General features: G+C 42.4%; 1 protein-coding gene across 2 annotated transcripts in view; it reads right to left on the bottom strand.

Moving 5' to 3' along the window:
- LOC122553854 (neutral alpha-glucosidase C-like) overlaps positions 1-12,675 on the bottom strand; it is a 110,657-nt gene that overhangs the window by 95,172 nt on the left and 2,810 nt on the right. The window contains exons 2-3 of one of the 2 annotated variants that reach the window (XM_043698272.1): positions 12,077-12,315; positions 2,769-2,942 (exon numbers count right to left, since the gene is read on the bottom strand). In XM_043698272.1, coding sequence (XP_043554207.1) covers positions 2,769-2,942; positions 12,077-12,111 — 209 coding nt within the window. In that variant the 5' untranslated portion in view covers positions 12,112-12,315. The remainder of the gene's footprint in view (positions 1-2,768; positions 2,943-12,076; positions 12,316-12,675) is intronic. The other variant, XM_043698273.1, reaches the window with a different exon arrangement.

Raw genomic sequence — 12,675 nt, forward strand, 5'->3', positions numbered from 1 at the left:
CGTGGATTCATGCAGTTTTTGAGCAAACTTGCAGAAATAGATACTTGCAGAAATGTTTGCAAGAAATATATTTGCTGCATAAGAAATTATTTCACCCGGACGAAATTATTTCAGGGTTTCCCACAGCAAGGAAGCTGTAATGTCTGGGATTTTGTTAATTATTTTTAAAAAATCTATCCCTTGAGAGACAAAATTAACAAAATCTTCCTCTAAGAGTGGGTGTTGAGATGCCAAGGTGGGCATGTATGAAGAAACTTCTGAAAGCGAACGTTCAAAGAGACAGATGCATGGTCTGATAAAACAATTGAATCATATTTGCAATCAGAAATGAACATGAGCAGTCTGTCATCCACCAAAAAGAAATCAATACATGTAAAAGTGTAGTAGACACGCAAAAAAAAAATTCCTTTTCAGAGGGATTAAAGAACTGCTGGGGATCCACAACATTAAACTCCTTCAAAAAAGTCTTAATTTGGACTGGGCACTTGGAACAGATGAAGAATGGTCTAAGTGAGGATTCAGCCAACAATTAAAATCTCCTCCCAAGATTAACTGGTGTGAAGATAAATCTGGTAACACTGAAAGGAACTGTCTGAAAAAAAGCTTCATTGGCCCAGTTGAGAGCATAAACATTAGCCAAGATTACATCAATGTTAAAATCTCTGTCCAGTAATAATAATAAATCCGCCATTAGAATCAGAGATAGTTTTAGCATGGATGAAAACAATCTATTTTTGTAAAAGATTGGAAATCCTCTAGATCTGCTTGAAAAGGAGGAAAAATACACTCATCCAATCCAACCACGTATCAACTTGGGACTCTCTATACTTTTCAATTGGTTTGTTGTAAAGAAATTATAAGGGCATTATGATAGCATGAATAATGTAAAACCTATTGCATTTAATCAGGTTATTCAGGCCTTTGCAATTCAGACTACTAAATTTAATGTCTCCGCCTACCAAAGGTGATGAAACATTAAACGGTGTCATATGTAATAATCACCCATAAAATCCCAAATATGCAATAAGTGATAAAGAGACATAAACCTTGTAAAAGTGAGGTATGTGCCATCCTCCCTCCCTATTCCCATCATAACAAAACGAACTCCACCACCTCCCATAGCAGCATTGCGCCCACCCACCAACCTCTCCCCCCTCCCAGCAGAAACACCCTCTAGATTGGTGCGTGCTCTCTTGCTCCATAGTAAAAAAAGAACCTGTCATCTTTTGTAGCTCACATGAGCTACATGGCGGCTTCAGGGAATGTAAAAGTTAACTGTACCAAAACTACAAAGCAAAAATGACTAAAAATGTAAATGTATTAAAAATACATACTATATACAGTTAAACAATTACATTCTACATTCTTTGGTACCAACAGATCAACCTTTCGACAAAATAAATTCGTGAGTAAGAAAACATGTACTTCTTGATGAATGAAGTCAAATATAAGAAGAATACCAATTCCAAGTCCGTAAATACAGCATACCAATCATCTTCATCTCCACAGTGGGAAGTGTAGTCTTTGTCCGTGGTAGCATAAAGCTAATGTCTAATCGGCCTAGTTAAGCCCAACCATCATTCTGGCTCTGGAACCGCAATCTTTTGAAGGTTTTTATTCACAAAGTCCATAGCCTGACCTGGGTCATCAAACCTATGAGCTTGGCTGCTGGGCAAAATAATATGTAATATTGTAGGATAACGAAGGCCAAATTTAGCGTTTGGTCATGAATGTAGTTTCTTCTTTACCTTGGCAAAAGCCACATACTCAGGGTCAAGAGTAGATTGGTGCTGGAAAAGCAAAGCAGGTCAGGCAGCATCCGAGGAGCAGGGAAATTGACGTTTCAGGAATGATGAAGGGCTGGTGAAGGGCTTTTGCCCGAAACGTCGATTTTCCTGCTCCTCAGATGCTGCCTGACCTGCTGTGTTTTTCCAGCACCACTCTAATCTTGACTCTGATCTCCAGCATCTGCAGTCCTCACTTTCACCTAATAGTAACATACTGCTTAGCCACAGTCGGGGTTAAATCCAGAAAAATGTATACTATTCTTCCATACAAAGGGAGAATCACCTTCAGCATGGCGTAGAATCTGGTTTCTCACTTGAAACTGGTTGATGACCATTGGCAAGATAACTTGCTTTCTTTCAGTATAGTATGCAGAGTGCGATGAGCCCTGTCCAACACGGGTTTAGCCTCAAGTCTGAGCAAGTCGTGTAATGGCTGGGCCATAAATTGTGTGGGGCGAGGACTCTCCACTTGGAGCGGGCCTCCAAGTCTTCACATTTCTTTGTCAGAGACTCAATCATAGCAGATAACACATTAACATTCTCTTGGAGGTTAGCTGTCTGGGTATCATGCTTATCAGGTCCAAAATAGTCCCGCCTTGTGAAGAAACGTTTTCCTCCAGCGGCTTCAGTGCAGTTGTCAACTCCTTTTTAACCGTTTCTGAAATTATGGATTCAAACTTGGTAATGATTTCAGCCCACATATCGTCCATCATGTCCTTAATGCTACGTAATACGGCTTTATTAGTATCCGGCTTCTCCAGAGAATCAGGCTTAGGCAAATGGTGCAGCCTAGCACAACTGGACTTGGCTGACTCAATTTTTGTTCAACAAGTCACCATTTGAAAGGATACAGGTAAAAATGGGTCGTGTTTAGAAAAAATAGCCAAACAGAGTAAAAAGGGCGTGTAACGACCAAATTTAGGAAACCAAAATATATAAATTTACTACATTCCCGAGGAGCGACCCCAAACTACATCCTACCTCATCCATATTGCCTGACATAAGGTCTTGGTGGAAATCCCATTTCCTGTAATTTCCACTTTCTGAGTGGAGCTTGGAGGAGCTCCTCCCTCTCCCAGAGATATCCGCTGACTTGCCGGAAGATGTTTTTCCTGCTGTAGTGTACAAAATCCCATGCAAGGACTGCACAAAACACTACATAGGACAAACAGGAAGACAGCTAACGATCTGTGTCCATGAACACCAACTAGCCACGAAACGACACGACCAGCTATCCTAGTAGCCACACATGCAGATGACAGGCAACATGAGTTCGACTGGGACAACACTACTATTATAGGACAAGCCAAACAGAAAACAGCCAGAGAATTCCTAGCGGCATGGCACTCATCCACAGATTCTATCAACAAGCACATCGACCTGGACCCAGTATACCGGCCACTGCAGCGGACAGCTGGAACTGACAACCGGAAGCGGCAGAGACAAACCACTATAAATGCTGGAGGAACATCACAGAAGCGCTTCACAGGAGGCTCCCAAGCACTGAGGATGTCACCTAGACAGGGGACGAAACGTCTGCAACACAAATTCCAGCTCGACGAACAGAACCACAACAACGAGCACCCGAGCTACAAATCTTCTCACAAACTTTGAATCATAGTAATAGAAGTACGAGTAGGTCGTTTGGTCCGTTGAGCCTGCTCACCATTCATTAAGATCATAGCTGTCTACCATCTCAGCTCCTCCTAACTGCATTATCACCATAACCCTTAATTCTTCTACCATGCAAAAACCCATCTAACTTGAGTATATTGTGTCTTGTATCTTGAATATATTTACTGATGCTACTTCTACTGCTTCCTTGGGCAGAGAATTCCATAGATTCACTATTGTCTGGGAAAAGCAGTTCCTCCTCATCTGTCCTAAATCTACTCCCCCTAATCTTGAGGCCATGTCTCCCTAGTCCTACTCACACCCAGCAGAGAAAACAACTTGCCTGCCTGAGTCTTATCTATCCCTTTCATAATTTTATATGTTTCCAGAAGATCCCCTCTCATTCTTCTAAATTTGAGCGTCCCAGACGGCTCAACCTCTCCTCATAGGGTAACCCCTTCATCTCTGGAATAAATGTGGTGAACCTCCTCTGCACCACCTCCAAAGCCAGTATATCCTTCCTCAAATAAGGAGACCAGAACTGCTCACAATACTGCAGGTTCAGCCTCACCAACATCTTGTACAAAAGCGCAGCAGAACCTCCCTGTTCTTAAATTCAATCCCTCAGCAAGGAATATTCCATTTATCTTCCTGATTACCTGTTGCACCTGCAAATCAACTTTTAGCGATACATGTATGAGATTCCTAAGTCCCACACACAACAACACGCTGCAATCTTTCATCATTTAAATAGTACTCTGACCTATCATTTTTACTTCCAAAATAAATAACTTCACATTTACCAACATTGCAATCCATCTGCCAGGCCCTTGTCCACTCACTTAACCTATCTAACTTAGATGGTTGGGTGATTGGCCATGCTAAATTGCCCATAGTGTTCAGGGACGTGTAGATTAGGTGTTTTAGTCAGGGGTAAATGTAGAGTAATAGGGAAGGGGAATGGGTCTGGGTGGGGTACTCTTCGGAGGGTCAGTGTGAACTTGTTGGGCCAAATGGTCTGTTTCCACACTGTAGGGATCCTATGACTCTAGGGATTCTATCATTCTAACTCTCTCTGCACACCCTCCACATCCTCTTGGACAGTTTGCCTTTCCACTCAATTTAATGTCATCAGCAAACTCAGTCTCCTTTTCCAAATCATTTATATGCATCATGAACAGTTGCCAGCCCAACACCAACTCCTGCGGCACCCCGCTCACCAAAGATCTCCAACCAGAGAAACACCTGCTTAGCCCAACTCTCTGCTTTCTATTGGTTAACCAGTCGTCTATCCATGCTAATTCACTGCAACTGGGAGAAAGTGAGGACTGCAGATGCTGGAGATCTGAGCTGAAAATGTGTTGCTGGAAAAGCGCAGCAGGTCAGGCAGCATCCAAGGAGCAGGAGAATCGATGTTTCGGGCATGAGCCCTTCTTCATTAAGGGTTCATACCCGAAATGTCGATTCTCCTGCTCCTTGGATGCTGCCTGAGCTGCTGCGCTTTTCCAGCAACATATTTTCAGCTAATTCATTGCAACTCCATGCATGCTTATCTTATGGATCAGTCTTTTATGCAGCACCTTATTGAACGCTTTCTGTAAATCCAAGTATACAACTTCCACCTGTTCCCCTCCATCCACCATGCTTGTTACATCCTCAAAGAACTCCAGTAAGATTGTCAAACATGACCTTCCCTTCCTGAATCCAAGCTGCATTCACATGTTGGAACCCTTTCCATCCCAATGTCTCACTATTTATGATAGCCTCCAGCATTTTCCTGACTACAAATGTTAAATTAAGTGGCCTATAGTTACCTGCCTTTTGCCTACACCCTTTTTTAAACAGCAGCGTGACATTCGCTTTCTTCTAATCCACGGGGACTTGCCCAGGGTCCTATGAATTTTGGTAAATTACCACTAGCGCACCTACTATAGTTTCCACCATTTCTTTCAGCACCTTGGGATCAGGACCAGAGGATTTATCTACTTTTAGACCCTCAAGTTTGCTCAACACCATCCCTTTAGTGATAATAACTGAACTGAGGTCCTCAACTCCCATCATATCCTTAACATCATTCTTTGACATGTTAGACACATCTTCCACTGTGAAGACTGACACAAAATAGTTATTCAAGGCCTCGGCCGTTTCAGCATTACCCAATATTAATTCTCCTTTCTCATCCTGCAAGGGACCTATGTCCACTTTAGCCACCCTTTTCCATTTTATATATTTAAACAGAAAACAGTCTGTAAAGAATTAGAGGATGCAAAAAGGAAAATCACAGAGTTATAACTGAAAAACACAGCTGAGGACCAAAGAAATCGGGCAAACCTACTACACATGGGGGAATTCCAAACCGAGTGTGAGAGAGCATCCCAAGATACCCAGCGCACAGTGTCAGCTAAAGAGGTCACTGAGAAGGAAGTGAGTCAATTAAGAAATAAATGTGCAGATTCAGTAAAGGTAATGCACCAGGCAGATAGGGGGAAGAAACAGGCAACCTCAAACCACACTAGGTGCCTGCATGAGATTGAGAAATTAAAAGCCTAACTCTCAATCAACAATGCACATATGAGAAAGTCAAAGAGGGAAGGATAGGAGATAGACTGGGATGAGCTCAGGAAAGATACGCAGCAATACGCCATGTACACGGAGGCTCGGGGTCAGCCCCCCACCCTTCCCAGAGAAGTCAACTCCTTCAGCACCCCTAGGGACATCCCCTGTCACAATGAACCCGATTACCACAGAAAGACGGACTGGGGGGAAAAAAAAACACACTGATGGCTCAGCGATAACTTTCACCACCACATTTATGGTGGCACAATTAGCAGAAATTGCTAAAATGTTTCCAGATTTTGAGCCATGGCTGATCCATTTATATTCTTTGAAAGGGTCAGGCAACAAAAGTTTACATGGGTTGGATGAGAGAGAGGAAGAAAAACTCATTGTAATGTATCTGAGCCAATCATTGCAGTCTGCAGTTCCAGCCCCACTAAATGCAGGCGATGGAACCCTCAACGATATGGAAAAGGTGATCCTAACAGCAATTGGGTAGATGGGTTAAACAAGTGCAGACAAAAGAAAGGGGGACATTGACTGCCTTTGCCAGTTGTTATTGGGTGCATTTTTCGAGGCTTAAATAGGGGTCAGTTATCTAAGGCTGACTCAGCTAAGTGGGCTAGGACTTACAGTATCCCAAGCCACCGAAGAGAGCAGGAAGGCATATATGAATTTCGATCCTGCAGAGCTAAGCCACTATGTGGCATGGGTGCTGAGAAGAATGTCCCAGGTGTGGGAGAATGAAGTCCATGAACTAAACAAGAGTAGAACAAAGAAAGAAGGGAAACTGCTTCCTTTCCGAATCTCCAACCAGGGTCCGGTGTGGAGGAATAGAAGGAAAAGGGGAACTCTTATCAAAGGAACCCAGTTCCATCTTACAAAGCGACAGGAAGAGACAGAGGGACACAGCAGGGGAACATAGGACAGTATGCGTGAGAATGTAGAGCTCATGTGCATTTCTAGGACAAATGTTCGGCACAACATCGTGGGCCGAAGGGCCTGTTCTGTGCTGTATTGTTCTATGTTCTATGCACTCACAGCCACAGTGACCAGGGATGGAGGGAGTCACCAACCCCCAATTTGGCAGGAACCAGTCGATGTCGTGGACACTAACCAACTCATATTAAAAGCTTCTAGCACTCAACACAGCCACTCTCACCATCTTGATATATATATGATGGATGACACTACCCTAGAACAAATGACAAGACCAAGGTAAGCCCAGACACCAAGGACAACCCCTAACACTACCTCTCAATCAGACTGAACCCCTGACGAAATTTATACTCTTCCATCACTACAACCAACTGCAACTTCAATGCCCAAGGGACACCCAGACAATCTAAGTGACATAATGGAGGACTCTTTAACAGATCAGAACGACTCACTAGTGACTGACAGCACAGACATGTTACACATTCCCAAGTCTAGACACGAGAGAATTCCCCAATAACTCCCTGATGGACAAAGCCATCGAAAGACCCCAACTCATTATAACCCGGACACCAGACATGGCTATGTGACAATACTAAAAGGCTAGTATAGACCAGAGAAAGCAGACTGAACTAGACTGTCGAATGGTAATGGCCAACATTCAGGGCATCACCACTTGAGGGAATGACAGGACACAGACATGGGAACCGGGAGCATACAATATTACTATGCCCCCAGAGACCAAGGATTAAGGACAGACTGATGGGTCTCTGTTGGCTGCCTATTTAACAAATGCACTAATTCATTAATCCAGATGATGAAACAGCTCCTGACAGCCACCCAAGGTGAGGTGCAACTGTTTCTGATGGTCCAAACTCACATGCATTTCACAAGTCTCTGTGGTCCCAGTGGGACTAACTCTTATTCTTGGATGTGCTGATGGGATTAACCAGGTTACAATTCTTTGGTTTCCCTAGCGTCGTTCATTGGATATAATCTCCATATCAGATTCTGCCCATGGTCATAACAGCCATTTCATCTTCACCTTCACATTTCCTTCATCTTCGTCTTCAAATTTCCTTCACAGGTCACAACCACCCACTTTGTCCTTACACTTAATTTGTTGGTCACGATGACCGCCTCATTTCAGTCTTTTCTGACCACTCCACAGTCAGAAACTGAGATTGGAGCCTACCAGGCCTCTAAAACCTGACTTAACATTCCACATTCCTATTCCTTTTAAAACAAAAAATGGGGTAGGGCTATGTTATATACATTAAATTAGTTCAAAACTATTCAGTAATTAGAAAAAAGATAACAACAGAAACAACCTTGATCTCTACTCTATGACCACGCGGAACGTAATCAAGATATCGTTGGGATCATCATCCTCACCGGAAACAATATACACGTTGTTCTCAGTGCACCATTTTTCCAGGTCTTCCACCTCCCGTCTGTAGTCTGTTTCATTGCCATCTGAGATTCGACCGACTATGATGGTATCATCAATGTACTTGTAAATGGCTTTAATCTGGTATGTGGCGTCGCAGTCATGGGTACACAGCGAGTACAGTAGGGAGCTGAGGGGGCTCCATTGTTGAGTGTTGGTGAGGATGAAATATTGTCCACAATCTTCACTGATTGTGGCCTGTGGGTCAGAAAACTGAGGATCCAGTTGCAGAGAGTGGGGCTTAGTCCAAGATCACTAAGTTTAGTAGTCAGTCTTGAGGGGATAATAGTGTTGAAGGCTGAACTGCAGTCAATGAGTAGGATTCTTATGTAGCTGTTCTAGGTGTCAAGATGTTTTAGGGAGGAGTGAAGGGCAAATGATATGGCATCTGAATCTATTATTTACTATCTTTGCTACTTAACTCTGTGATCTGTCTGTATTGCTCACAAGACAAAGTTTTTCACTGTCCCTCGGTACACGTGACTATAAATTCAATTCAATTTAATTCAATAATAAGTTCCTGTGATCTATGCTTTCTCGTTCCACAATGGATAACCTGAACTCCATCTGTCATAGTTTTGCCAATTCATCTATACTACCAAAGCCCTTTTTTAATTTTATGATATTATCTACACGGTCTACAAAGCCGCCTAACTTTACCAAAAATCATACACCACCGGGTTATAGTCCAACAGGTTTATTTGAAACAGCAAGCTTTCAGAGCCCCATTCCTTTGTCAGGCAGCAAGTGAGACCGAATACTTTGGACACAGAATTTATAAGTAAAGATCAAAGGGTCATACAACTTATATGAAAGTATTGAACAATGCTCGATAACTATTAATCTGTAAGAATAGAGAAGAGGTTTTACTTGATTAATATATAAATCCCAGAAAGAAATGGAGAGAAGTGTCCATCTGGAATAGAAAGCATCCATCTGTCTCTCGCTCTTTCTCACCTTTGTGTGTGAAGAAGTAAAAGAAAATTCCCTATTCTCCCTCAACTTTCTCTTGAAGACGCTCTTACTGCAAATCCTTTATAGATGGGGAAAAAGGAAGAAAACCTTCAGAGACAGTGAAAGTACAAATCCTCAAGCAGTTAGTTAAAAGACTGAGAGTTATTCTATCCACAACCTCATGACATTAGCAAAGAATTGGAAGGAGTTGAAAGAAAGCCAAATTGAAACAATTCGCTGATGTTTGTGATCTGGACTGCTGCTAGAACTGTGCTACTTTGACTTTTTTTTCTTGCCCACCCACAATACTTGTGTCTTGCTTATTTACATATATGTTTGTAAGTAGTCATAGATATGTACATCATCACAGAAGCAGACTCTTCAGTCCAACTTGCTCATGCTGACCAGATATCCTAACCTAGTCCCATTTGCCAGCACTTGGTCCATATCCCACCAAACCCTTCCGAATCACATACCCATCCAGATGCCTTTGAAATGCTGTAATTGTACAAGCATCCACCACTTCCTCTGGCAGCTCATTCCAAACATGCACCACTGTCTGTGTAATAACATTGCCCCAAAAGCTATGCACCCTAGTTCTGAACTCCCCTACCCCAGGGAAAAGACCTTGTCTATTTACCCTACCCAAGCCCTTCATGATTTTATAAACCTCTATAAGGTCACCCCTCAGCCTCCAATGCTCCAGGGAAACAACTCAAGTCTATTCAGTCTCTCCCTCTAGCTTAAATCCTCCAACCCTGGCAACATCCTTGTTAATCTTTTCTGAACCCTTCCAAGTTTCACAAGGTCCTTCTGATAGGAGGGAAGACTAGAATTGCACACAGTATTCCAGAAGTGGCCTAACCAATGTCCTGTATAGCCACAACTTGACCTCCAAACTCCTATACTCAATACTCTGACCAATAAAAGAAAACATACCAAATGCCTTCTTCACAATCCTATCTACCTGCGAGTCAAGTTTCAAGGAACTATGAACCTGCACTCCAAGGTCTCTTTGTTCAGCAACACTCCCCAGGACCTTACCATTATGTGTATAAGTCCTGCTAAGATTTACCTTTCCAAAATGTAGCACCTCACATTTATCTAAATAAAACTCCATCTGCCACTCCTCAGCCCATCTGATCAAAATCCCCTTGTACTCTAAGTTAACCTTCATTACTGACCACTACACGTTCAATTTTGGTGTTATCTCCAAACTTACTAACTATACCTCCTATTGTCACATTCAAATCATTTACATAAAGGATGAAAATCAGTGGACCTAGCACTGATCCTTGAGGCATACCACTGGTCACAGGCCTCCAGTCTGAAAAGCAACCCTCCGCCACCAGCCTCTATCTTCTACCTTCGACCCAATTCTGTATCCAAACTGCTTGTTCTCTCTGTATCCAAATGGCTAAACAGTTTAGGTCTTTTGTTTTGTTAGAATTAAAAGAATGAGGGTTGATCTTTATGATACATAAAAGATACAGAGGGCAGCTTGACAGTGTAGATGTTAAAGATGCTTCCACTAGTGGGAGAACCTCAAACAAGGGGGATATAGTTACATGTTTTATACTGAGGTGCAAAGGAATTTATTCTCCCAGATCGTAATGATTATTTGGAATTCTCTCCCGCAGGGAACTGTGGAAGTTAGATGACTAAAATTGTTTAAAGAGGGCATGGGTAGATTTTTAAATTGAGGGTTATGACCAGTTGGCATGAAAAAGAAGTTGAAGATAGGGACAGATCTTACTGAATCTGGATCCTCAGTTTTCTGACCCACAGGCCATAATCAGTGAAGATTGGGGACAATATTTCCTCCTCACCAACACTCAACAATGGAGCCCCCCAGGGATGCATACTCAGTTCCCTACTGTACTCACTGTGTACCCATGACTGCGTCGCCACATACCAGATTAAAGCCATTTACAAGTACATTGATGATACCATCATAGTCGGTCTCACTGAATGATGGATTAGGTTTGGGAGTCATAAATGGCCTACTCCTGCTTGTATTTCTTCTGTTTTCATGTCCACAGTTTCCTGTACAGTTACTCCAAGTAACAAAGTTAATTGCTTTGTCAGAAACCTATGAACTATCATTCATTTTGATCCTTAGTTCGGTGAGCAACTTCTGTATTCGCTTTTCATAAAACATCTATGAAATCAAGGCAGGAATTTCTGTTTCCATGATACCATGTGACATCACACTTTAGGTAATTCCCCTGCCCTTGCTGTATTAGAACCCATTAACTTGTCAAGTTTCCAAGGACTGCTTTTTACCCACGTTTGTTAAGTTAACATCTTACAGACTCAGAAGGTCTACCACCTGGAAAGACAAAGGCACAGATACATGGGAACACCATCGCCTATAAGTTCCCCTCCAAGCCACTCACCCTCCTGATGAGGAAATATACTACCGTTCCTTCACTGTTGGGTAAAAATCTGTGAATTCCCCTCCTTACAGCACTGTGGGTGTACCTATCTCACAACTACCCAGCCCCAAATGGACAGCAGAGGCTGAAGAAGGCTGCTTCCCACCACTCTGTCAAGGGCAATTGGGAACAGGCAATAAATTTGATCTTGCTTGAAATGCCTACATCCAATGTGAAAGTTTTAAAAATATAACCTATATAGAGCTGTAGCTATAAAGGTAGATAGTAGGAGTGTTAAAAATAGATCTTAGTTATAAAGCAAAATGAATAAAGTAACAGCCAATCCAAATAAACGATCTACGTCAGTCAACTTACATATGTTACAGACTCTTTAACTGTACCTGGTTTCCTCGGTATTTTGAATATTGGACTCCATCTTATGTTTGCTCTTTGCTGGAAAAGTCTTTCTCCCGTGCTGCTCGACTGTCAAAATGGAGTGTTTGAACAGGTGGTCTCCCTGCGAGAAGACTTATTTTTCCGACGCTCCACTGAGTGCTCACAAGCTTCTCCTCTCTTGGTTTTGACTGCTTTGACCCATCACAAAAAGGGTTTCTGGGAAATGTAGGCTGAATTGAGGTGACTGCAATTTCAAAAATAAACAGAATTCATGTCATCAGGAAACCTAATATACCTTAAGCTATTTCGGCTCTTTATAACATAATAATAACTACCAGTGATTAGAAGTTATGTTTTGAAGTTGAGATAGGTTGGGGGATATGGAGATGGAGAAAGTGAGGTCTGCAGATGCTGGAGATCAGAGATGGAAATGTGTTGCTGGAAAAGCGCAGCAGGTCAGGCAGCATCTAGGGAACAGGAGAATCGACGTTTCGGGCATAAGCCCTTCTTCAGGAATGAGGAAAGTTGGTCCAGCAGGCTAAGATAAAACATATTCCCTATCTTTTATCTTAGCCTGCTGGACACACTTTCCTCATTCCTGAAG

This window comes from Chiloscyllium plagiosum, chromosome 10 (genome assembly GCF_004010195.1).
Source record: "Chiloscyllium plagiosum isolate BGI_BamShark_2017 chromosome 10, ASM401019v2, whole genome shotgun sequence".
NCBI lineage: Eukaryota > Metazoa > Chordata > Chondrichthyes > Orectolobiformes > Hemiscylliidae > Chiloscyllium > Chiloscyllium plagiosum.